The following is a 26,044-nucleotide window of genomic DNA, read 5'->3' as shown; positions in this document are numbered from 1 at the left end:
AAGAGTTACATGCCTTTGGGTGGGGGGCTTCTACTTTTAGAGGGGCTCTAAGGAGCCCTGGGCCTCTCCCACCTAAAGCCCACCCTGAAGCTCCTTTTTACTGCTGGGGTGATTTTCAGAGAAGGGATACATAGACAAATGTGGATGTGCTGGTAGCTTTTTTTTCTGACAAGAAAAAGACACATGGTCTTCCTGATTTGCAAAGCAGCATGTGCCATGTTAGTTTATGATTTAGAGTGAAGGTGTGCGGAGAAATGGCAGAACTGTTTTTTAAATCAAGATGCACTCAAAACATATCCTCAGAGGAATGGCTGAAAGATGGCCTGGTGTTTCTGGCATAGTCACAAAAGATGTACATCTCACTAAGCCCAATTTCATTCCCGCATGCATGGAAGCTGTGACAGCAAGAATTGGATACCAGGCATAGGGGAGGAGTGAGCAAGCTGGATCACCTGATGAGAGTCCCTGAGTTAATGATAAAGGTTTTAGATATTAGAGACTTTGAAATTTTTAAATTTAATTTTGGCTATTCAGGTTTTGGATCCAAATATGGACCTTCGAACAGTGAAACACTTCATATGGAAGAGTGGTGGAGACCTCACCCTCCATTACCGTCAGAAGTCCACGTGAAGGGTGGGCTAATGCTCCTGGGTATTCATTTACGACCTTCCTCTATGGCCCCAAGAGTAGTCCTAGGAAGCCCACTGAGCCCCAACGGGAGCAAGACTTCTAACGGCTGATTTGGTATGGACCGAGATTATCTTTCAATTGAAGTGACTAATCGAGATGTAATATAGAAACCAGTCTCCATGTGTAGATTAAGCTGTCCCCAGGGAAGCAGAGTGCAAGAGCAGAAGAGCCCCAAGCAGACTATGCCTTTCAAGATGTACAGAAGACTGACAACAGGCCAGTGCAGACTTTGCTTCCTCCTTTTGTTTCAAAGGACCTTATCTGTCCGTTAACACTTGTTAGAGACACCTCGGTCGGGCCACAACTGTCTGTTTCAACTTCAAACCCACACACTCTGTAGCTTTTCTAAAAGAGTACATTCCATTCATGCAATAGATATGAAGGCTTTTTCCAAGTTTGTCATATAAAAAAATCAAATTGTTTTCACCGTTTAAGACAGTTATTTTTAATGGGAATTTGCTGTTGTACAATTTGAGAACCAGCCCATTTCATAATAAAGGATTAATGTTGGGCTTGTTTTTAATATTGCATCTCAGATGTGTTCTTGTAGGAAGATCTGTTGAAATTCCAGGTGCTGGATCATAGCACTTGGACTGCTGGGCCAGAGTTTGTGCAGCCCGTGCCTAGCGATGCTGCACCTCCCATGATGTCCTGGCTTTGTGGCAGCCCCAGGGAGGTGCAGCCATTTCACTCCTTCCTCCACTGTGTCCAGTTTTATTTACACAAAGCGAGCTGAGACCACAGGTTCTTGCTCTGGATGAGCAGCATGACACCATCAAAACTTAAGACCATGATGAAATTTCAGTTTCATTCAAATGTTACCTAAAATTTATGGTGTCAGAATAAAGGGAGATCATAGTGAGTTAATTTGATATTCGTATCCTGGAAGTATACATATTTGTTTTTCCAAAGTTTTATATGCAGGTTTTTGTTGTACCTGTATCCAGATCTTTTCACTGTTCTAACAATCTAACAGTTTCATAGAATCATTTGGATCTTGTATAGAATGTAACTTATTGGGGATAAACACTTCTACTTTTGGCAGAAAATACTTTGGATTCTCCCCAAGGTCATTTGTATTCAGAGTAAATCAATGGTCCACCCCCATAAAACTGTAAGACAAGCCTCCTGTATGAAGCCAGAAGCACAAGTGCCTTCAGAGGGCAGTTGATTCCAGTCCAGTTGCCTCCCTAGCTTGTGTGTGGCCTGCCTCCACCATAGCAGGGACTAGGGAGGGAGGCAGGGAATGTTTTTTCTTTTCTACATCTTCACAGGTTCGGCTGGGGGCAGCTGATGGGCCTAAGTCCATACCTTACTATTTAAGATACTCTGATCGCACAACTGCAGAGACAGGGTTCCCTCATTGCTAGTCAGCTTCCTTTGGAAACTGGACAGGCCATTGCCACCTGCACTTCGAAGAAGTGAGCAAAGACGTGGCCACATTTCTAATAAGTTGAAATGGTCTTTCTCCCTTCTTCAGAGAGCAACCAGCTTCTTTTTTTTAAAAGTCCTTTCTATCTGTTGGATACAACAGTGCGCTTTTGGTGCACATTTTTTAGCAATAGTTGTGAATTAATGGCAAAAAAAAAAAAATTATTTACCAGCCCTCAGTTGTGTTTGCCCAAGGGGCCTTTGAGCAAAAAAATGGGTTTTGCTGGGTCATTTTGCCCTGTGTGCTAAGCCTTGGGTGGCTGCATTCCCCTCCTGTCATAGATCTGACCCCCAGCATGATTGTATTTCTTTCCCTCCAGTCAAACCGTAATACAGTTTCCAGAAAATTTGACAGTCTGCAATGCCAAAAGGGTAAAAATCTGTATTTCACAGTTGTATAGAATAAAGGCTTTAGTTAAAATATTTCGAAGTGTAGTACACATTTATTTTCATTTGTTATTTTCTTTCATAGCAGATTACAGAGAAAGAAACCTCTGGTTTCATGTTCTCCCTGGAAATATTAGCATTGATACCCATTTTATCCTCCAACTTATGGGGGAAGGGAAAGTAAAAGTGAGGGAGGGAAGGGCCAGAACCTTCGGGTGAGGGCAACTTTAGGTCAGACTGCAAGGCTACAGAGTTAAGGGAAGCTGGCCCCAGAACAGTCCTGTGGCGATTCTGTTCTACTTCCTGCATTCCTGCAGACTTGACATTGGGCTCCCAGACGATCCAGGACACAGTGCCTCACTGTTATGCATGTATCAGCTGCTCTGGTAGGCTTGACAAGGGTTTGCTTTAAATGAAGGGTTTGCTGATTTGGGACCCTCCCTCCATATAGTTGGTCTGTGCCCCCCAGAGCAGACATTCCTCGTCCTGCATACCTGACACAGCTTGAGTTCCCTGCATGTACACCAGGATTACAAATGATCCTGTAAGGGTGAGACTTTCAACTAGGCACAGGCTAGAAGACGAGGCCAGAGGCAGCTTTCATAGTAATTAGCAGTGTGGGAAGTGAGGGTCCAGTCAACACAGCAGAGGACTTCAGGTGATGAGGGGCCGTCCCCAGATGGAGTGCAGGGCCTAACCTAGCCTTAACCTCCAAAGGCACCTGGGGTGGGGAGAACAGCTTCCTCCCCTACAACAGGAAAGAACAAAAGGGTCTTTACCTACTCTTAATCTATTCCCCTAATTCCCCCTTGGGGTTGGGAACCGTGTGGGGATAGACCTAGTCAGGTAGACTGGCTTTGAGAAATTGCTTAGGGTGTTGAACTTAAATTTGTGACTTTTATTCACTATTGGGGCTGGGTAGATGCCTTGTGTATTTAGAAGAGATCACTGTTTAAGTTTGGGAGCTAACAGGAGTTGCCACTGGGGATACAGGTCTGTGGCATGTAGGCCCTGAGGAAGAAGAAATATTGTGGTCTGGGCACAAATGGGTCTCTGCTGAAGGGCCTAGAATTTCCAACCCACCTCCCTCCAGGAGAGGGGGGCAAGTACACTGCCTCTCTCTCCCTCCTGTGACTAGCATGGTGACCAGCCTGAGCCAAGTGTAGTACTGTAGCCTAGGGAAAAGGACACATGACAGAGGACTCAGTGTTTGGGACTTGAAAGGGGGTGGTCCCAGGGCTCCAGGGTCCCTTCCAGTACAGATGGGTTGGGCTGAGCTGTGCAGGAAGAATCAAAGCGACAGGCCAACACTGGACAGCAACCCCTTCCTTTCTCACTTCATCTTCACATTGGATTATGATCAGAACCTGCTGCCTCCTGGGCAGCCCCAGTGACCAGAGCAGGACCAAGTACTGGACCTGAGGGTACATGGCCAAAAGATGTCCTCCCACAAGGCCCATGGCCCCCTCTAACCACCCACTGAGGCCTCATGCCCCACCGAAGCAGCAAAGAATCCTTCCTCTCCTACCCCAGCTCCTATAAAACAATTTGGGGTGCTGCTCCCAGCCCTCTACTACCCCAGAAAGACTTGTTTGAAACCCCCAAAGCCAGGACTATCAGGCAGGATAAATGCTGGGAGGTTACCTCTTGGACACTAGAAGTAGAGTCTGAGTGGACACAGAAGCCCCCTGCCAGCAGAAGTCCCTGCACATCACTTGGAGCTACAGCCTAGAAAGCTGAACACACAGGGCTGGGATCAGGCACAGGGCTAGGATCAGCATGCAGCTGACCGCATAGTGCAGCCCGGGCTACCTGCCCACATCTGGGCCTCATGAAATGTCATCAGGGGCCTTGTCACAGCCCAGGGTGTTATTCTGTGGTAGAGATCTGGGCCTGGCTGGCCAGCCCCTCAGCCTCCGTCCCAATATCTAGGCCCTCTGTGCTTGCTGGTTCCTCCTCAGCCTGAGCTTCAAGCAGCTCGGCGGACAGCCCATCTTCTGGTGAGGCTGCAGAGGTGAGACTGTCAGGAAGAGTCAGCTGAGGCAGGTGGTCCACCTGGGCTTGGGCACCTGGGCTGTCCAGGAAGGAGACCTCAAACTCTGACCCAGACCATGTAGCCTCACCTGCAACACAGAAGATCAGGCTGAGGAGGCCTGCAAGAACCTAGGGCCATGGTGTATAGGGCCAGTAACCCCACTGACCGCCCCCCATTGCCACTCCAGGTTTGATGGGGGATTGGAGATGGAGTGTACAAATGCCTTGGTGTGGCTGTATCAACCCAATGGCCCGCTTCTGCCCAGCTGAGGAATTGAGGGCAGCCTTCCCAACAACCCGGGGTCCTTCCCAGAGGACTTCGGAAGGTGATGGCCACTCACCACCCCGCTCATGAGAACTGATGCTGGAGCAGATGTCCTCTGGCCCTGAGGTTGAGACAGCTGTGGTGGTCAGTTCTGTGGAAGAGGACAAGCTGGGCCACACACTGTCATTGCTGTTGTCCAAGAGGGAAATTCCCGACACGTCCAGGAAGCCTAAGGGAGGGTGGTGCAGTTCTTTGCCAGCATGAAACCCTGACTGCTGGAAAGCAGCACCCTGGGCTCACCTTGCCTAGGGCATCTGACCCAGCCTGTGAGACTGTAATGTCCTCAGCCCCTGGTGATACCCCTCACCCGACCTCAAAGAGGTTCCCACACTGCCTGTTTCTGAGGAAAGAAAGGGGCCTGGAGTTGGTCATCATGGGAATAGCACAGTGGCAGTGGACCTAGACTCTGCTCTGTCTCCAATTTGCTGTGTGACCTGAAGGAAGCCACCTCTCTGCTCTGGACTACAGACTCCCCATCTGTACACTAGATTGGATGATATGCAACTATTAAATATCTTGGTGTACATGAGATATGAGGGGTCAGCAGGGCCTGGGGAAAGTTTTGACATAGCTGCCAAAGTCCAGCCCCAAGCCTGGGGCCCACTCCTCTCCAGGGCCTGCCCAGTACCTGGGTCCATGACTCGCTGCACTGGAGGTGGGGGCTGAAGAGGAGTCTCCATGAAATGGGGAAGTCCATCAGGGTCCGGAGCACTGTGGCTGGGACTCCCAGGCCCAGGAAGGGGATCCTCCATGGAGGAGCCAGGTGCCTGCAGCAGGGCCTAGGAAAGAAGAAGAAATGGGTAGGGGACAATCAGGACAGTGCCTCAAGGTGAAGAATTTTGCAGTCCAACCTAACCACCAGTCCCCACTTGTCCCAGGAGCACTGCTCTGCCTGAAGAAAGGAAATGGCCTTAATAAGCCACCCCTTCTTCTATTGGTGATAGGAAGTCAGGCCTGAGGGGCCTGGCCTGGCCTCCCTGCAGTGTTGGCACTGAGAGGGAGCACTCTTTGCTCCCTCCTTCCTTTGCACTCAGACAAGGAATCCCAGGTGCCCACCTGGCCCTGACACATTCCCTTTGCCCCATCAATGACTCACAAGAAGAGAGGGGCTTCCTTGAATTCAGGCACACCTGGAGAACATCCTTGAACACTCCCTGGCCTAGACCCCAGGCACTAGCCCAGTGCCCAAAGGTGCTCTCAGAGGACCCACTCATCAGCTGTGAAGGCAGGGCCAGCACTTCCCTGCAGACTTGGCCAGACAACCATCCCAACTGTGGCTCTGAAGGCCTAGCCCTTTGTCCAGTTTTGCCACAACTCACAGCAAGCACCCATCTCTGAGCCTCAGTTTCCCACTCATGAAATGAAGATGACAACTGGTGCTTCACCTCCACCCTCACTTCTAGACCCAAGGGGCAGGAAAGCCAAAAGTGAGTTTCACTGCTCCAGGCATGGCCTGCCTGCTCCCACTGGGTCCCAGAAGTAGAGGGGCCTCTCAGATCACAAAGGCCCCACAGGCCCCTGGGGAGGGTTGCTGATGGCTCCCCAAGGGCAGCCTCTAGAGTCTTCTGTCTTCCCAGTTGGCAGATTCTCCCCACATACCTCTGCAGATTCTCCCCACATACCTCCATGTAGTCACTCTGCCTGGAACCTGTCTCCAGGGAAGGAGAGTCCTCGGGGGTGGGTCCAGGTGGTAGGGCATCAGGTGGTGGGGCACCAGGTGGTGGAGCAGAAGGTGGTGGAGTGCCAGGTGGCTTCTTGTGGTAGCTGGGGGGCTGAGTTGGGATCCGGTGTAGATACCCATAGCCAATGCCACATCCCAGACTGCCGAAGGCCAGAAACATTCAATCCAGGGGCTTGTCCCATGGCCCTCCCTACCTTTGCTATCCCCACCTACTACCAGCAATAAGGGGGCTGAAAAGGGTACTTCTGAAATACTGGTCAGGCTCAGGATCCCTGGGCCCAGGGCCCAACCCTCCTCCATCTCCACCATAGAACTCTGAGGTCCATGCCCAATGGTCAGGCCCCACCCGCCTGGCCCTGCAGCCCTCCAACCCCACGAAGTACCTGCCCTCTCCACCCCAGGCTGCGTTGGGAGTTACAGTCACCTCCCGGCAGGAGTCTGACTTGGAGTTATACACCATCAGCTTCAAGGGCTTCCCCTCATGAGACTCGATGAGCGTAAAGAAGTCCTCGGACTGTGAGAAATGCATAGCACCTGAGGCCTGCTTCCAGGGCTAAAGCGTCAACAAAACCAGACACTTCTCATGGACAGCACCCTTCTCTTCACACCACATCCAGAGGGTCTGGGGAGGGGCAAGCTGCGGGTTCCTCACCTCCTGGAGAATCTGGTCCGAACCAACCACATAGTCTGTATAGGGGCACAGGCCGGCAAGGGCAGCAGGTGAAGATGGTTCCACATCCTGGTGAAAGAACCACAGACCACTGGCCGTGCTACTAGAGGTAGGGTTGGGGGATGGGAAAGGGCAGGGGGAACTGCCTCTTGAGGTAGTGAGTGGGACACTTGTCCTCTGTCCCTAAGCAGGGCTTCAAGCCCATGCTCCCTCATTTCACCCCTCCATTCCCCTACCTCCCCCAGGTCTACAGCCTGTCCAGCAGAGGGCAGTACCATGATAAGGCTCAGCACCAGGCTCTGGAATCTGACCCTGGGCTCAACTCCCGGCTCCAGCTGCCCAGCTACATGACTGTAAACACATTATTGAACCTCTCCTAGCCTCAGTTTCCCCACAATTAAAAGTAAGATACACAGTACCTAATGATAGGGTTACTGAGAAAAATAAATATATGAAAAGAAGAAAAGCACACCTTGGCTACAGTAGCACCCACTACATTGCTGCTTCTGCTGCAGGCATGTGGCTAAAGACCCCTAGGGGTTGGAAGTGAGGGCAATGAGCAAAACTGGGTACAAATAAGGATTCCTTTCTCCCTTGGAAAGTTCCACCACTTCCAATCTCCCAGTCTCCCTGGGAAATGCAAAGGAATTTGCATCATCAGTCCCCTTAACCTCATGGGCAGATTAAGGCAGGCTGTGAAAGTTGAGAAACTTGGCCAGGCTCTCCCAAGAAGTCAGTGAGAAAAATAAGTGACTAGAAAACAAACCAGCCAACTTCTAGTTCAGAGCACCCTCCTTCCACCAGGCTACAGGACTGAGCATTCAAGAACTTAGATACCATCAATGGGCACAGGTGTTGGGTGTGCACGTGTGTCTGTGGACAGACTAACATCTATGACAGCTTGGTCACTGAGGTTCATTAAGATATGGATTGATCATATAACAATATACCAGAAAAAACAGTATATTTACAGTCACGTTGCTTAATGACAGGGATATATTCTGAGAAATGCATTGTTAGTTGACTTCATTGTTGTGCACACATCATAGAGTGAACTTAACCTACACATAGCCTACTGCACACCTGGAGTATATGCTATGGCCTATTGCTCCTAGGCTACAAACCTGCACAGCATGTTACTATACCGAGTACTGTGGGCAACTGTAACACAATTAAGTATCTGTGTGTCTAAACATTCAGGCATAGAACAGATACAGTAAAAATATGGTATTATAATCTTACGGGACCACTATTGTATATGCAGTCCGTGGTTGACTGAAACGTTGTCATGCAACACATGGCTGTGTGTGTGTGTGTGTGCGCGCGTGTGCACGCGGGCGTGCACGCATACACAGAGAGACACACAGAATAATAAAAGCAGCAGCACTCCAGCAATCCAACCACCATTCCAGTAGATGGTATTTCTACCTTTCAAATTAAGTAACCTAGGTATAGAAGGTAAGAAAGTACCCAAAATCATGGCTAACAGGAAGCAACATACACTGTTCAGGTAGTAATGAGCTGCCCTCTCTGGGACACTGGAATGAGACCACATCCTGCCCTCAGTCTTCCCTGGCCACTGCTCCAAGGCTCCCACCCCACTCCTGTGTGTCCCACCCTCACACCCTGCCCACACCCAGACCTGCCCCAGTAAACTCATCCTTCCAACACACCCTGCCCTGCCATACCCCACACTCACCAGCACATGCCACACCTGCTCACTGGCCCTGCGGAAGCTGCAAAAGCGCACGCTGGCACCCAGTAGGCCCTGGCCGCCCCACATGTTGCTGGGCACCACCTCCACCTCGCGCACCCTCATGGTCTTCATATTGAACACCTCCAGCTTCACGGGCTTCTCCACATTGGCTTTCAGTAGTGCCTTCAGGGTGTCATTCTCCTTGTTCTGTGGGGGCAGTGGGGCTGACTCCAAGGCCACCTCATGCCCAGGCTAGGACCCTCAGACAAGTCTGGGCCTGAGATGGGGCAAGGGCCTTAGTGGGCAGCAGCCCTCAGCAAGGTCATTGTGGGGATGGGCCAAGGTAGTGGATGGGCCAGGTTCACAGACCAGGGTTGAGCCTGCAGCCACTGGGACCCCCACCTTCCCCAAGCACTGCCAAACCTTCCTCAGCCTGCCAGAAAAAACAAAGCAAGCAAAAAGCCTCCCGGATCCACAGCATTCCAGTGCTGCCCCACTCTCAGCTGCCCCTTGGCCAGGGCCCTCATATCCCTCACGCCCCAGGAGGCAGGCCCCTTGGGCCTTGTGGCCACCTCCAAGAGGCCATCTGTCCTCTGTCCACCCCAGAGAGCTCAGAAGCTGAGCATTGGGCAGGGCCCCAGTCAGGCTCTGAGTACAGCCCTGGAAGAAGGGGAGACAGGGCTGGGACTCCCTTTCAAAAAAAAGGGAGGGAAGGGTAGACTGTGGACCCCTGTGAGACAGATGGAGACACACACACACACACACACACAAGCAAGCAAAGCAGAGGCAGGTTGGGGAACTCACCAGCCTCGAGTGTCCAATGGTGATGATGAAGTCAAAGTAGGGCTCCAGGCCCGCCTGCTGGGCTGGGGAGTTCTCCTGCACCTGTCCCACAGCAAAGGCCACAGTCACTGCACCAACCCTGGGACTCTCCAAGTAGTCCTCTCCCCCATTTCAGGAACCATCAGCACTCCCAGTGTGCCAGCCAGAACACATGCCTGGCATGAACTGTTCTGGGCATTCTCAAGGTTCACTCCATGGCCTCTTGCTACCTTCATGGGCACAAATTTTCCTCTTAGGAAAATGGCTCCTTCCTGATTATGATCCACAGATGTTTTCAGAAATGGCTCATAGCCCAGGACATCCTTAGGGGCTCCCAGGAGGCAGTATGGAGACAGGCTGGCCCAGGCCTGTGGGAATGCTGCTCCAGAGGGCTGGGCTAGGGTTGGCCAGAAAGCCAAAAGGGTTTACCAGAAAGGTTTAGAATGGACAAGAAGGGAGGGCCCTGACGTGCAGTGGAAGTGGGCAGGCCTCGGGAGGGATACACCCAGGGCTGTACCCAGAAAGAGGAGTGGGAAAGGCAGCTTGCAGCCAGATCCCAGCTTGCACCCCAGCCTCTGGGGTGGGAGGCCCAGGCTCAGTCCAGCAGGTACTGAAAGCCACTGGCAGAGAAGCAGACCCCAGCGGTAGAACTGGGCCTGAGCCAGGGAGCCCAGTGAGTGGGCAGTGCCAATCCCCACAGCCTGGCTCTGGACTGAGGAGCTCCCAGTGGCTCAGCTGCCCTACCAGCCTCATAGTGTAGCCTCCATGCCTGTGCAGGATACCTCCTCCAGGAAGCATTCCCATTCCCAGGGTGCTCCCTGCCCCTCCCTGAACTCCCCACCTCACTGCTGTCCCCAAAAGCACAACAACCAGGCTTTGCAGGCTGTGGCAGAAATCCATCCCAAAAGCCCCATTTACAGAGCCTGGCTTAAACAATGCAGGCTTTGTCCCAAGGCCCTAGACCCGAAGATGGGCCCACACCCTCAGGCCTTTGGCTGCGGGCATTTGATGACCTGTTGGCGTGGACAGCAGCCAGACCCAGCCCAGAGGGCACAGGACCTAGGCTCTTGCTGCTTCCTCATGGGAAAGGCCCTGTGTCTCCTGCTACACACCAGCCCCTCCAGTTTTGGATTCCCCAACCTGAAAGAGAGCTCATGAAGACTAGGCTGAGAACAAACTGCTGGGATCAAGGCCAGTTTGCCCCTGAATTAGGATCCCTTCTGGCAGCATCACCAACTGAGCCCCTCCTTATCACCTCCAGAAGCTGCCATGGCTTCCAAAGGGAGTGAGTGCAGCCCAGAAATCAGATCTGGCCCTAGTTGGCCTGGCCCAGTAGGCAAGCTGCTCCCAGGCCCCGCTGCAGGGGAGCTCTGGGCCCTGCCCTCTAACCCTTGGGGTGAGGGGATCTTTCAAAAACCACAGGACAGGACAGTTATTCAGGAACAGCTTGGGGACAGTGCCCCTCCCTAATCAGGGCCACTTCCAAATAACTCCACGTCAGGTGCCTGCCTACTCCCCTCCCCACTCCCCAGTATTGCATGTCAGCTGCTCTCCATCATGAATGAGGTCCAGAGGCTCAGGCCCCAGGTCTGGCCTCCTTGACCCACCCAGTACCTCCACCACCCTGTCCTGTGGCTTTGTCCTCTGCTTGGCTACACTCCACTTCTCTCAGCTGGGGCCTCATCACCACTCACTATGGCTCCGCAGCTGAAATAATCTATGCGGCTGCCCACTGTACTGCTCCCCCTGCAGAAACCACTGCCTGCCATCCAGCTCCCTCAGGGGCTCCCATCACAGCCTGCCCCACGGCCCTATAGTACTGCTTTTCCTCATGCTCCCACCCTATCTTTCCCAATCAGGGAACCTAATGGAACTCACAGTGATCACAGCTTACACTTACTAAGGGCTGGTTGGCTGAGTGCCAGGGGATGGCACCACCTCACCTGTTTTATGTATCATTTAACCTTTTTAATAACCTCAAATGACAGATGAGACCAAGTACTCAGTAATTCAGTAATTTGACCCCAGGAAATCCAACCCAGAGCCCTCCCCCTAACCACTGCCCTCTCCTAACAGCTGTTTCCTGGTGAATCTGCCACTACTCTAAGCTCGCTGAGGGCAGCGACTTCTCCAAAGTATTGGGCACACAGCGAGGTGCCAATATTTCTAGAATGCAGCACAGCTGTTCTTCAATGTTGTCAAATGTAAGTAGGTCATGCCACTCCTCCATTTAAAACCTCCTGATGGTTCTACATCTCAGAATAAAATCTTAAATCTTCAGGACAACAGGCAAGGTCCTACATGGTCTGCTCTGGTCTCCTCCTCACACTGGCCACACCACCCAAGCACACCAGCCTCACCTGGCATTTCCTCAAACACACAAGCACAACCTACCTCCAGGCCTCTGCACAAGCTGGTCCTTCTGCCTGGAATACTACTATTCTCCTAAATATGTGTATTGTCCACTCTTTACTTCCTTCAGAAGCATCTGTTCTAATGTGACTTGAGAAGAGGCCCTTCCTGACCACTCTATCAAAAATAGCACCCACTCACCATTCTGTATCCCCTTAACCTGCTTTATTTTTATCACTGGTAATTACCACCTACCATGTATTTTTTCATTTCCCTTCTTTCCCTACCATCATCCAAATGTCAGCTCCAGGAGAACAGGGACCATGTTTGTTCTGTTCACTGCTTCATCTCTAGAGCCTTGGAATTCTGCCTGCCAGAGTAGGAGCTCAAAACTGTATTTTTGTGATTGACAACCTCTGATCCCTGGTCCCTCTCCGATTTGTCCTTCTCCATCAGGCAGGCCCCTCCCGTCTTCGAAGCTCCCATCATCGCCCCACCCCTCCTCTTGCCAATATCCGGAGTTCCTTTGCCTTTAATCAAACCTGTTGGAAGACGCTCCTGGCTGGATGCATTCCACTGTCCACGCTTGCTGTTGGTGTCTCACCATAAGAAAGCCCATTCCCAAGCACAAATCCTGTCAACTCTGGGTTCTCCAAGCCAGCCTGGTTTTCACGTTAAGAAACTTTTAGCCCTCTCATGTGGTTAGCTGGCAACAGACCCTACCTTCAAAACCCACAGACCGACAAACTTGCCTGTCTCCACTCATCTCTGCATCCAGCTGCCTTTCACTAGGGAAAGGGGGGTGCAGGGACGCCTCTTCCCCGCAGCGCTCCGGGGTCAGAGACCCCCAGCCTCTCTCACCTACATTATAGCCCTTCCCTCACCGCAGGCACAAATTTCCATCCGGCTGCGGGCCCCTCTCCTCACCTTCACAGCACACTCCGTTCTAGGAACCCCACTCCGTCTCCACTTTCCGGAAGCCTGCTCGCCCAGACCTCCATGTAGCGGCATCTAAAGGCTGGGACCCTCCCCAGCTGCAAACGCTCTCCTCGAGGATTCTGCAGCACTCTCCCGGCCCTCCCGCTCCCCACTATCCCGTGGCTGGTTTGCACCGGTCCTCTACCCTCGGAAGCCCTTATGACCCTACGACTGGCAGGACGCGCGCCGACGGGCTCCTCCGCAGCTGCATCCACTCGGTTACCCCGGCCCCTGGGACTGTCCTCGGCGTGGCTGACTCTCTTCTCAGGTCCAGCACGGAGAGCGGCCCGCGGCAGGCGAGCGTAAATGTGTGCTAAGTGCACGATTGCGTCCGGACTGGTAGTGGTGCATTCTTCACCCCGGAGGAGCGCCATTCCCGGCGGCCCGACCAGGAAAACGCTCCGCTTCCGGCACTGCTGGCACTTGGGGCGGGCGCTGGGCCCGACCGCAGCCGCAGACTAGCCAGGGTCCGGGAGTCCTGCGAGGCCGCCTCTCCCTGGCGGCTCCCACCGGGCAGGGGGCACCGCCCGCCACCCACGCGGAAACACTCGGGCCAGGACCCCGCCGCAGTCGCCAGCCAGCCGGCGACCGGACGCCCGGGCGCGGGTTTGCGGGCGCCCCGCCAAGGTCACCGGCGCCGCGGCGGCAACTCACCCCGTGGAGGTGGAAGCCCTCGGCGCCGCCTGCGGGCTGCTCAGCGCTGACGCCCAGGCCCATGGCAGCGGCTCCGCTCGGCACCCAGGTCCAGTCCCGCTGCGCCTACCCGGGCCGACCTGGGGCCAGTAGCACGGACTCGCTCTCTCGGCGCTCGATTCCTGCGCCTTGTGACGTGAGGCGCTTTGTTCCTCCCACTCCAGACACTGAGGCTCCTAGCAACCGGCTAGCAGCTCGGTTTCCAAGGACTGTTACGCCTTCAACCGCCAGCCGCGGTAGAGTGCCCACGACCCTGCCTCGGGAATCCGGCTTTGCACCGCCCCACCAGACCCGGACTCGGAGCTGCGAGCGGCCCGAGATGAGCAGCAATGACTCCTCCCTTATGGTGCGTGGCCCTGGGCGCTGTCCGACCGCTCCCTCGTGACTCCCCGCCCCTGACGCAGAGACCTCGTGCCCTGCTACTCTCCTGCCACCCTTCGCTGTCCTCAGTTATATCAGGTGGTCCTGCCCTTTCTTGCCCCACTCTCCCTGGCAAGGGCGTCTTCTCCGGTGGCTTCTGCGCACCCTGAGCCCCAAATTAGCATCCCCGGTTCTTGAGCTACCCCAAACCAGCGCATCCCATCACTATCATTATCTCTTCTTGTCATCATCCCTTCTTCTTCCACCCAGCTCACTCTCGCCTGCGTCTCCCACCCCAGTTGGTGGCTTCACCATTTAATCTCCTAGCCTTAACTCATACCTCTTCCCTATACTCGTCTTCTAATCCTGTCTACAAGAAATGCCAGCTCCTTGATGTCTCCTAGGTTTTCTTTTTATCTTTTTATCTTCTAGCCCAGAACCAGCACCATCTCTCCCCCTGAGCGCCTGCAACAGCCTCCCTCCCATCTGGTTTCTCTGCTCTGGCACTCTTCAGCATCGGTAGTCCCTGCTGCCACCACGGCACACGCCCCCCACATGCAAAAGCAGCCAGAGTGGTTGTTGCAAAAATGCACATCTGAAAACATCTCTCGCCTTAAAACCATTCTGCTTTCTGTTACCCTTAGGATGGTGTCTGGGCTCTTTCATATGGCCCATGAGGATGTTTACAGTCCAACCACATCTGTTCCCAACCTAGCGCCCACAAACCTTAGGGGAAGTGAAACTTAGCTTTAAAATCTCAGCCCCTTTGTCAAGCTATAGTTTCCATGGGCTTAAGCTTCCTTAGCTGTGAAAGATACTGAGAGGACCATGCATAGGATAGTGGATATGAAGCCCATAATAACTTGTAACTACAATTGGTATAATTTTTCTTATTACTTGTCCTCATTTTTCCCCCCTTATTCCCTTCCTAAGACAAAGCCTGGGTTGAATTCCCCATCACAGGTGAACCAGAATCTGTTGGTAATCCCCCAAACACCTCCAAACTCTTTCCTGGGAAAACTGCATGGAGCTGCTCCCAGGGCTGTTAGAGGACAGGATGAGGCCTGAATGTTTCCTCTTCCTCTTCCCTTTGCAGAACTGAGGAGGAGCAGGGGATAGGGAAGGGAGCAGGTCTCATCCCATCTGGGACAGAACAGAGACAGAGAAGGGACTGGGCTGTTGCAGCTGTGTCTTCCTTCATACAGGCTGGGATCATTTACTATAGCCAGGAAAAATACTTCCACCATGTGCAGCAGGCTGCAGCTGTGGGCCTGGAAAAATTCAGCAATGACCCTGTGTTGAAGTTCTTTAAAGCCTATGGAGTCCTCAAAGAAGGTAAGGACTTGGCAGTGTTGGTCTTGTGACCCCAGGCACTAGCCCGGCCCTAACACTCTGGCTCCACCTGGATGCCTCCTTGTATCCTAGTTATGGTCCCATAAAAACAGTTTCACACTCAGCGGCTGGATTCCCACGGGAATCCACAGAGGTCTACGTAATCCATATCTAGTTGACTTTTGAGACCTCAGAGCGCTCACTATCCCTGCTCTGCACCTCGGGTTCCCTCTCTGTAAAATGAGTGGTTAGAGAGATAGCTGCATGATCGTTGAAGTAATTCCAGGCCTGGAAGCTGAGAACTGGTAATGCAGGCAAAGGAGGAGGAAGAGGTAGGTGTGAGGACAGGTGGGTATGGTACAGGTACAGGGAGAGGAGTGGGACCCATGCAGGTGCAGATGGGCTGGCATTCAGAAGGTGGTCCTGGGCTGAAGACTGGCCAAATAGCCCATGGCCAACATCTGAGGACATGGAGGGATAAATATAATCAGTGGCTCTTGAGCAGTAGCTGGGAATGCCCTGCCCGAGGTCCTTCTTCAGAACTGATGCAGCTAATAATTGCAGCCTCACACATATCCCTACAAGTACTCACAGGTACACCTTTCAAGTCCAAGATTTCCAGCCCCTAACAGCCTGGACCATGTTACCAGCAGCTCTTTCAAAGAGCCCCAATCTTCAGGGAACTTGGGTCACTGGGGACCTTTCAGACCAGTTAGTCCAGCAGGTAGTGCTGAGCTGTTGGGTCAGCTACAGTCTCATGTCCTCTAGTCCTGGAGCTTGAGAGTATAACTATGTGGACTATCTTTGCAGAGCACATCCAGGATGCCATCAGTGACCTGGAAAGCATCAGGCATCACCCAGACGTGTCCCTGTGCTCCACCATGGCCCTCATTTATGCTCACAAAAGATGTGAAGTCGTTGGTGAGTGCCACCATGCTCAGCCAGGCCTGGCCCACCAGGGGAAGGAAAGCCCTGCCCCAGAGATACACAGCCCTTCAAGGGCTGCCAAAGGAGGTATGTGCCCTGGTGGCTGTGCAGATGCTGTTAACCAGTGAGAAGTGGCTGCTGTTCCTCTCCCTCTGGAGGCCTGGGAGAAGACTCCATGCCTGGGCCCAACTGAGTGGAAGCAGGCAGAGCCCATGACAGTGGGAGGAGCCCATGCTCCAGATCCCAAGAGTTGGGGAAACACCCTTCTTCTTTGCCAAGATCCTGTCAGAAAAACCAAGCCAATATATATAATTCTGCGCCTAATCTCCACATTTCTAGAGTCAGGGAGAGGGTCCAAGAGAGACTACAGACTACTATTTCCTTACTCACAATAAGTTGTGGGCCTGAGGCTAAGGATTTTGGTTTGGTCTGCCTGCTCAGCACACTGCTGGGCACAGAGAAGAGAAGATAATCTCAGACAGCACACCTGAGTCCAGGCCAGGGCAGCCCCTGCAGCATCTCAAGGGCAGGTACTGCTGGTTTCCAGGCCTTGGGCTGCATGCGGTGTGCTGCATATGTTGAAGGAGATCCACAGTGTCTGAGGGAGACCCAGAGGTAGTTCCCTGGGCCCTCGGTGGCCCATGCAGAACCAGGCAGACTTCCACATCCTAACTCTCCCTCTTCCTTCGCTCTTGGATTTACAGACCGAGAAGCAATTCAGGAGCTTGAGTACAGCCTGAAGGAAATACGCAAGACAGTCAGTGGGACTGCACTGTACTATGCTGGCCTCTTCCTCTGGCTCATAGGCCGCCATGACAAGGCCAAAGAGTACATTGACCGCATGCTGAAGATCTCTAGAGGCTTCAGAGAGGTACTCACCACACCATGGGGACAACAGGCGAAGAAAGCAGCATCCAAACACATAATAGCAGGGTGGCCTTCATTCCCACAAAGGGCCCTGAAACTGGGGGAGAGCCACACCCAGGCACTGACAAAACACCGGCTCTCACAGGTGCCCCACGCATGTTGTCTCTGGGCTTAGCAGAGGTTACACATTGGCATTTGTACACAGAGTCTGATCTCTAGATAGATTTTCTATGGCTTGCACCATATTCTTAAGAAATTTTTTTTTGAGACCTCACTGCAGCCTCAACCTCCTAGGCACAAGCAATCCTCCCACCTCAGCCCACCAAGTAGCTGGGACCATAGGTGTGTGCCAGCACACCCAGGTAGTTTTTACATTTTTTGTAGAGACTGGGTCTTGCCATGTTGCCCAGGCTGGTCCAGACTTACTGGTTCTTTTGAAGACCCAGATGAGCTGGCCATACTGGGCTATTCCCTCCCTGTAGTGCTCTGCTGGAATTGAATGGTGGCTGTATATACTGTATATCTGCACTAATATGGAATTTGAAGCCTCAGTCTAGGCCATGCCTTCTCAGCAGGGCTGATATCAATTTTCAAGGGTGTAGACATGGTCCCTGGGGGAGGGGGCAAAAAAAATCTTACTCTTTATGTATAAAACACAGATATATATACAGTATACAATACACAGATATGGTATATCTGAGGCATTAACATTTCTTGGAGGGGGAGGGATTGATTAGAAAACAGTATCTAAAGAGACTCCTTAGGATAGATAATAGAAAAAGAGAAATAGAACTATAATAGAGAAATACTGATCTAGGCCGTCAAGAGGGGTGCTTTAGGGCAGGGCTCTTCCAAGTCTGCTTCCCAGGCCTGGCCCTCCCCATCTGCCTGGGGAGGCTGGGTGAAGGCTAACATGGAACCAGCGAGGTCCACAAGCTCAGAATGGTTCCTGCTCACCCACTCAGAGGGCATTCCTGGGCTTCCTATGCAGGGCCAGACCTTATGCTGGCCTAAGGAGTGAAGAGCTCAAGAGTGGCCGTGCGTAGGCCCCCATGTTGGCTCCTGACCCCTGTGTAAACAGGCAATGACAGGATAGGTGAGTGTGCCTCAGTAAGGGTCATGGAGAGCTGTAGGGGTACAGGGAGGGAGGTCTCCTAAGCAGGGGCCTCTGAGGCTGAGTTGTAAGGAGTGGTAATGGACATCAGGTGAAGGGGTTTGGTTGGGAGTGGGAGGGGTGCTGTCCAGGGCATTTCCAGACAAAGCAACAATGGGAGACCTGGTCATGAGAGAGAGCCAGCTGCCCTGGGATCTGCGTGGGGCTGTGCCTGACAGGGCCTCAGGGTTTTGGGTGGCAAAGTGTGGATCATGTGCAGGCTGGGTTGAGGCTGTGCAGAACCAAGGACTTCATCTTTCATCTTGTTCTCATCCCAGGCCTATGTCCTCAGAGGCTGGGTGGACCTCACCTCAGACAAGCCCCACACTGCGAAGAAAGCCATTGAGTACCTGGAACAAGGAATTCAGGACACCAAAGATGTGCTGGGGCTGATGGGAAAGGTGGGCAGTGGAAAAGGGAGAGGTGGAAGTATTCCTGGCCAGGCCACTGGCACCAGAGACCCACCAGGTACCCCCAGGCCAAACCCTCAGTCTCCAGATGCCTCATCTCGTAGATAAAGAGCAGAGGTCCAGAGAGGTTCAGCAACCAACCCAGGGTTACACAGCAGTCCAAGGTCCACTCTACTTCTCAAATTTCTTCCTGCTTGATCTGAGTTTCTGTCTCATTTGCATGGGGGTCTTCTCAGGGTCACTTTCTTAAGGTCTGTCCTTCCTTGACCCTCTCAGGCTTTCTCTCTGCCTCTGTGTTAGTTTCACTCAGTGCACTTCTCCCTTTCTTCTTTTATTTTGACCTTCCCGTTTCACCTCTTTCTACCTGTTAAATTCATTTAGTGTGCCGTAAGAGATGGGACGTATATATTTTATATGTTGTGTATTTTCTGATCTTAAGTTTCTTTTTTCTCTTGTGAACCTCATGGAATTAATCTTTGAGAGAAAAAATGTCCTCGTATTTTCTTCTGTTTGTATATATTTTTATTATAAAAGAATACATACTTATTTAAGAAAACAGAAGCCTTAAAAAAGTCAACAGATGAATTAAAATGGCAGGCTTAGTCTTACCTCTCCAAGACAAATGTTAGTATTTTAGGGCAATGTCTTCTAGTCTTCTTTCTATACTTGGGTCCAGGGTGTGTATTAGTTGGTTTTCTGGCTGGCAGAAAGCAATGGAGATTATTGTGAGCCAGCTTATCACAGAGCACCCTTGGGGCCAGCACCTGTGGAAGGAGAAATCGGGCTGTGAATAGTCACAGCAAAGGCCACAGCCAACTCTTTGGGGAACTCTGGAGCTGGGATGCCCCTTCAGTGAGCTCCCCATCAGTGCCTTGACACTGGAGGTGGGCTGCCCCAGGGACAGGTGTGACCTGGGACAAAGCAACTCCCTTCAACCATGGGTGATCCCTGGAGGGAGACTCCATGGAGAGCCATCAGCCAGCTCTCCTGCTCCTGATGGTAGGGGGGTGGGCCACACACAGCAGTCACTGTGGGGTGGGAGACAGTGTTGGTCTATAATGTAGTTTTCACCCTAGGGCATATTGTCATTTAGTTTGTTTTTCTTCATGTAATATTTTCTTTGTGTAATATTCAAAATGTCAGTTTGAACATGGATGTAAGGCCAGTCTTCTATTGTATGAGCATAATGTAATTTACCAACCCAGTCCCCTATTGTTTGGATATTGAGATTGCTTCCGGTTATGTACTTAAAGTGCTTCAGTGAACACATTTATACATAAATCTTCATTATACAGAATAATCCTCTTGTTTTTAATGACAAGTCTCTTAATGGGGGTTACTGTAGGTCTAAGGGAAGCCCTCCTTTCAGAGTCCAATTTCAAGTCTTTTAGAAGCATTGCCCCCTGGCCCTTAGGGCACCTGTGTCATGACTCTTGGAGGAGAACCTGGTGGCTGGTGTTGGCCTGCAGAGGCCATGACCACAGCCCAATAGGCCTTGACAGAACAACAACAAAAAAACTCCACAACCTTGCTATAGAAGTAGTTGCCAGAAAACCCTGACTGACTCAGAATTGCTAAACTGGGCCTTGGCGAGCAATTTCAGTGATGAAATACAGAAAAGTGAATGGGAAATGAATGGAAAATTTATGGAACTGGAAAGCACCCAGTGACCTCACCTCTCCCCTTCAGGGTGACCTCACATAACCTTACCCTATCCCAGGCCTGCTAAGTTTTCCAAGCTTGAGGCTTAGCTATCTCCCCAAAGCCCCTGCTCATCCTGTCCCAGAACCCAAGACTGTTGTAAACCTTGATATGTCACTCCTTCTCCCGGGGACTTTGAGAGGCTACTGGCCCAGCTGAGAGGACCCACAGTGCCCATGTGTCAGGTTCTGTTCCTGTTTTCATGGAGACACTGAGACAACCCCCCTCCAACAAACTCCCTTCATGGGCACTCCCTTCACGGAGGCTCTTCTGTCCGGCTCCCAACAGGCAATGTACTTCATGATGCAGCAGAACTACTCAGAGGCCCTGGAGGTGGTGAACCAGATCACTGTGACTTCAGGGAGCTTCCTGCCAGCCCTCGTCCTGAAGATGCAGCTGTTCTTAGCTCGGCAGGACTGGGAGCAGACAGTAGAAATGGGACACAGGTGAGCTACTGCACAAATGGGCAGCTTCCTTTCTTTCCAAGCCAAGGGTGCTAACACGTATTTACCATCTTATAAGCTGGGGAGGCAGGAGAACAAGACGGAAAGGTAAATATCGCCCATAGAGGAACTGGGAATTGTGCTATGGCCAAATTGGGATGAGGAAGACAGCGGGGATGGGTGCAAGCAAACAAAATACACATGATAACATGAGACTAGGAGCTGTGGCCTACGATGGCTAAATCAAGAAACAGAGGGTAAAGGCTTATTGTTTAGAAGAGACAGGGAAGGACCCATCAAAAGAACTAAAGCAAGAGTTACAGGGTAGAAAGCAGTTGCTATGAAGACTGTCAGGAGAATGAAACTAGAATATATTGCATTATTAAGTTTTTTTTTTAAACTATGAGTATAGTATACCTTAATAAAAACTTTAGGGGAAAAAAGTCACTGGTGACTTTGAGAGAAGTGTTTTAGCAGCAGGCTGGGTACATAAACCAGAGAGCAGATTTCAGGAGTTATTGGGTGTGTAGAAACCAGACACCAAGTGTAGAGTGATCTGGAAGCATTGTGAAGAAAAATGGCAACCGCTTTGGGGAGGATATTTGATGCAAGGCTTTTGGGGAACCAAAAAAAAAAATTATCTCTTTAAACTCTAATAGGCACAGTAGCTCATGCCTGTAATCCCAACACTTTGGGAGGCCGAGGCAGGAGGATTGCTTGAGCCCAGAAGTTCAAGACCAGCCTCGGCAACATAGTGAGACCTTGTCTCTACAGAAAATAAAAAAATAAAATCAGCTGAGCATGGTGTGCACCTGAAGTCCCAGCTACTAGGGAGGCTGAGGCAGGAGAATCACTTGAGCCCAGGAAGGTTGAAGCTGCAGTGAGCTGTGATTGTGTCACTGTGCTCCAGCCTGGGCGACAGAATGAGACCCTGTCTCAAATAAATAAATAAATAAATAAATAAAATAAAAATAAACTCTAACACTTTATTTTTATCGCAATCATTCTAAAATGTGTTATCTTCACTTTTTTTCCCAGAAGGAGTTAATGGCCCATGAGTTATCACTATGACTTGTAACTGAATTATAGGGAAATATATAGCACAGGTCTAAAAAAAAAAGCGTATAATCAAACCTCTTTCTTCCCTGGGGAAGAATCCTAGTTCCTCTGCTGATGACTGGAACTTAAATCTTATACTGAGGTGCTGGTACCAAATCAAACATATCTCTACCCTGCCCAGCCCACAGGCACCACACATGTAATGCCTGTGTGGACCTCAGCTTCCCTCTCTCACAGTGTAAACCTGGCCTTGGTAGGAGCTTGCTTTGGAGGCTAGGCCTCAGGCCAGCAACTCACCTGGAAGCACCTGGCTGAAGCCATATGTGGGTGTTTGTGGCCTCCCTGGCCCTGGCCCTGCTGTGCCCATGTGCAGGGAGACAGTGTTTGGGGCCAACAGATTGAATCCATTGCCCCAGCGTGTTCCCTCATGGAAGCTTTCCCAGTTAGTGAGATTCATAGAATTCCCTCACTGATTTTAAAACTCTGCTCTATAAAGATGTGTTTCTGTTTTCATCCCTAATATGTTTTTTCTTTCTTATTTTTCTTCATTAATATTAAAAGTTTGCCTTTCTTATTAGTCTTTTTAAAGAACCAGCTTTGAGTTTTGTAGCTCCTTTCTATTATATTCTAATAAAATAGAAATTTTATATTAGAAATTCTATATTATATTATTTGTGTATTCTAATTTATTAATTTCTGCCCCCCCCCTTTTTTGGGGGGTGGAATGTCTTGCTTTGTTGCCTAGGCTGGAGTGCAGTGGCATAATCATAGTTCACTGCAGCCTCGAACCCCTGGGCTCAAGTGATCCTCCCACCTCAGCCTCTTGAGAAGCTAGGACTACAGGCAAGCACCACCATACCCAGCTATTTTTTTTATAAGCTATTTTTTTTATGTTGCCCAAGCAGGTGTCAAACTTCTGGGCTCAAATGATCTTCTTGCCTCGGCTTCCAAAAGTGCTGGGGTTATGGGTATGAGCCATCATATTCAGCCTAATTTCTGTTCTTAACTTTATTATTTCCTACCAACTGCTTTCTTCTGAGGTATTTTGCTATTGTATTCTAACTTTTAAAAAATTTTAGTTTTTAGTTTTATTTTTTAATTTTTAATTGGTAGAGATGGGGTCTCACTGTGTTGCCAGGCTGGTCTTGAACTCCTGGCCTTAAGCAGTCCTCCCACTTCAGCATCCCAAAATGCTAGGATTACAGGTGTAAGCTACCGTGCCTGGCCTGTTTTCTGACTCTTGAGTTGGATGCCTGTCTCAACCATTCTCAATTTTACTTTGGAATATAAGCATTGAAGTCTGTGGGTGTCCCTCGAGGTACCATTTTTGCACAGTCTACACATTTGGGTATGTAATATTTTTCCATATAATTTGGCTCCAAGAATTTTCTAATATCTGTTTGATTCTTCTTTGGTCTATAAGTTATTTCAAAGTATGTTGCAGTTTTTGTTAATTCTCACATGTATGAGGTTTACAGTGCTTTCAGAAGTATCAGAAATGGTTAGAACTTTTTCAATGCTGATTGTGCCTAATCATGTCGGAATTTAGTATGTGAATTAGACTAACCTGCTATTAAGCAGAAAGTCATTCCCTGACAGGCTGAAAAATGGGAAAGAATCTTTCTATAAAGAAATAGAATATTGAAAACCTCATAGTATGGTCAGAAGCTATAGCTTCACAATGGTACAAAATTGAAACCCAGGTTCCTTTTCTATCTTACAGTGACTGCCACCCAAGTGCCTTTCTGGCCACCTCCAGTCTCTGGCACCATGGTCATGTCTGGTTAGTTGGGTTATGAATAAGTTTCTGTGGCAAAGATACCCTCAGATACACAACTTAAATAACATAAAAGGTTATCCCTCCTCCAGGTAAAGTTGGTGGTGGCTCAGGGCTGGGATGACAGCTTAACTCTGGGGAGTCCCAGGCCCCTCTGTCTTGTTGCTCTGCTATTCCCAGGATAATGCTCACGTGGGCCACTTTCCAGACAGTAGGCAGGAGGAAAGGACGGAAAGGGAAGGCATGCTGGTAGGGCACAACTAGACAGCACACCCCTCACTTGCACTTCTATCCTGTAGGTCAGACCATTGTCACATGGCCAAATGTAAGCTGCAAAGAGAGACTGGGAAATGTCTTTATTCTGAGCAGCTTGTGCCTGGCTAATTTGGGAGTTCTATTATTAAAAGAAGAGGGGAGAATGGATATTCAAAGACAATCAGAAGTCGCCAACACACCATCCCAGCCTTGCCTATCAATACTCTCAATTCGTGTGCCTCCTCTTCTTCCTTTAGAATCCTAGAAAAAGATGAGAGCAATATTGATGCCTGCCAAATTCTAACTGTGCATGAGCTTGCAAGAGAAGGAAACATGACCACAGTAAGTTCTTTGAAGACTCAGAAGGTGAGCCTTGAAACAGAGTCAAGGAGGAACCCTTCATAACCTGTGCACCTGACCCAAAGCCCTTGTAGGGAGCCCCTGGATCTCAGCTTCCTCTTTCCTACCCCACCCCTATACTCACTGCCGAGGCCTGCTCTGGTTTGACTCTTTGGGTTGTATAGCTTGGGAGTCAGGCAGCATCAGGCATCCCCACCTGGATAAGCCTCAGGCTTCCTGTTTGTAAAATAGACAGAATTCCACACAGGACTAAATGTGATAAGAAGTGGGAGAGTTTGGAACAGTCCCTGGCACACTACAGTAATTCCATCAATGTTAACTGATAGTAGAAGTCATGGTAGTATTTCTGAATTCAGGAAATGCCTTTTTTTTTAGGGGATAGTTGGAACTGCTCAGGCATTGGCCAGGTAATACCAGGCCCCAAACATGCTCGTAAGTCTTGTAGTTTTCCAAAGAAACCAAAAATAGCCCTCAAATGCAGTCAGAAACACCTAGAATTCTTAGTGAAACCTCAATACCCAGATAGGTTCTTATTTTCAAAAAGGTTTGTTTTTAGCCAAAGCATTGCCTTTTAGATCAGTGAAATATATTGCCTCTATGGAGAGCATGGCAAACCAAGTGTCTCTAAGGGGTCATGGTGGGAAGGGGAAGCTTCTGGTTCCTTCTGCACAGCTCTGAGATTGTGGATTTTGTGGGATGGGGTGAGGTAGAGGGGAGAGTCTGTATTTGGGAGAAAAAGGCCCCAGCCCTTTTCGTCCCTGGGTAGGAATAAGAGAATAGGACTATCCTCAGCTCCCTGTGACTCTAGATCCCTAAGCAGGCCTTCCTGGGGCCTGGCCTGAAAGTTAACCCCAGGGGCAGACTTAGCATTTAGCTAACTGAGATTTAGCATTAGCCCCTGCTTTACTCCCACTTCAAACCTTGGGACCTATCCACCGACCCCGGGCTGGCTACCCAGTTCTAATTTTGTTCACACTTACTGAACAGAGTGGACCCATACCATCCTTGGTTTTACTTTTGGCACTTCTCTGCAGCTGGGAACTAAGAATTCCTTACTCCTGGGTGGGGAGTGGGAAAGAACCTAAGCTTTGTAATCTGTCAGTGACCTGGGTGGCTGGGTGACCTCAGACCAATTGCCTAACCTTTCTAACCTTTCATATGTTGTACAGGAAAGTTCGGAAAGTTCGAATAGTTGTACTGACTTACATTTGGTTCATGTCAAAATGGAGCAGAGGCTTCTGGGCCAGCACAGTTAGTTTGCTGCTGGCCTGGAAGGCTGCGCTGTGGACACAGTGAGGGCTAGCTCCTGGCTCTGCCTGGGTGGGTCTGAAAAGGCAACTTCTCTACACAAACTCAGGAAAAGGGCTACTCTGTGGGTTAGCCCTGCTCCATGAGGAGCAGTCAAAAAAAAAAAAAGAAAAGAAAAAACAAATTCAGGAACAGAGGGGCAATGCCAGCTCTGGGCGAATAATGTCCCCAGGAGCTCCACTTATAGGCCTTTGAAGTAATTCTAATGCCTGGGCCACTCCAATTCACTTTAATCTGAATTTCTGGGAGGTTGTGCCTGGGCATGGGCATTTTTTAAATCTCCCAGCTGATGCTACTATGCAGTCACGGTTGAGAACCACGGCCCAATTCTGA

At 50.5% G+C, this 26,044-nt stretch overlaps 3 protein-coding genes across 17 annotated transcripts in view; 2 read left to right on the top strand and 1 right to left on the bottom strand.

The window, feature by feature from the left end:
- WDR48 (WD repeat domain 48) overlaps positions 1-2,548 on the top strand; it is a 43,799-nt gene extending 41,251 nt beyond the window's left edge. For 2 of the 4 annotated variants that reach the window (XR_004029789.1, XR_004029788.1), the window contains 2 exons: positions 535-1,300; positions 1,367-2,542. Coding sequence is in view for 2 of the 4 variants with exons in the window: in XM_003256874.3 (XP_003256922.1) it covers positions 535-630 (96 nt within the window). In the remaining 2 variants the exon portion in view is untranslated. Of the gene's footprint in view, positions 1-534 lie in introns of all 4 variants that reach the window. The other 2 variants (XM_003256874.3, XM_030812090.1) reach the window with 2 other exon arrangements.
- On the bottom strand, positions 2,545-13,893 carry GORASP1 (golgi reassembly stacking protein 1). 10 transcript variants are annotated; one of them, XM_003256873.4, is made up of 9 exons: positions 13,721-13,893; positions 9,719-9,799; positions 8,918-9,121; positions 7,201-7,287; positions 6,932-7,062; positions 6,490-6,688; positions 5,496-5,646; positions 4,884-5,036; positions 2,545-4,631 (listed from the first exon to the last, which is right to left on the bottom strand). In XM_003256873.4, the coding sequence occupies exons 1-9, from the start codon at positions 13,781-13,783 to the stop codon at positions 4,378-4,380; spliced, it is 1,323 nt and encodes a 440-aa protein (XP_003256921.1). In that variant the 5' UTR covers positions 13,784-13,893; the 3' UTR covers positions 2,545-4,377. The 10 variants fall into 10 exon arrangements, with proteins under 10 accessions (XP_003256921.1, XP_030667956.1, XP_030667957.1 ...); XM_030812096.1 differs by having other exon boundaries at positions 6,490-6,639; positions 6,973-7,062; XM_030812097.1 differs by having other exon boundaries at positions 8,918-9,347; positions 13,721-13,869.
- The window catches only part of TTC21A (tetratricopeptide repeat domain 21A), a 31,190-nt gene continuing 18,911 nt past the window's right edge, over positions 13,766-26,044 (top strand). For 2 of the 3 annotated variants that reach the window (XR_004029787.1, XM_012497640.2), the window contains exons 1-7: positions 13,766-14,105; positions 15,325-15,454; positions 16,262-16,372; positions 17,083-17,249; positions 18,677-18,799; positions 20,798-20,955; positions 24,301-24,385. Coding sequence is in view for 2 of the 3 variants with exons in the window: in XM_012497640.2 (XP_012353094.2) it covers positions 13,782-14,105; positions 15,325-15,454; positions 16,262-16,372; positions 17,083-17,249; positions 18,677-18,799; positions 20,798-20,955; positions 24,301-24,385 (1,098 nt within the window). In the remaining variant the exon portion in view is untranslated. Of the gene's footprint in view, positions 14,106-15,324; positions 15,455-16,261; positions 16,373-17,082; positions 17,250-18,676; positions 18,800-20,797; positions 20,956-24,300; positions 24,410-26,044 lie in introns of all 3 variants that reach the window. The other variant, XM_030812089.1, reaches the window with a different exon arrangement.

This window comes from Nomascus leucogenys, chromosome 4, assembly GCF_006542625.1.
Source record: "Nomascus leucogenys isolate Asia chromosome 4, Asia_NLE_v1, whole genome shotgun sequence".
In the NCBI taxonomy this organism is placed as follows: Eukaryota; Metazoa; Chordata; class Mammalia; order Primates; family Hylobatidae; genus Nomascus; species Nomascus leucogenys.
The sequence above is the reverse complement of the archived record's forward strand: the minus strand, read 5'-3'. Positions and strand labels throughout refer to the sequence as shown.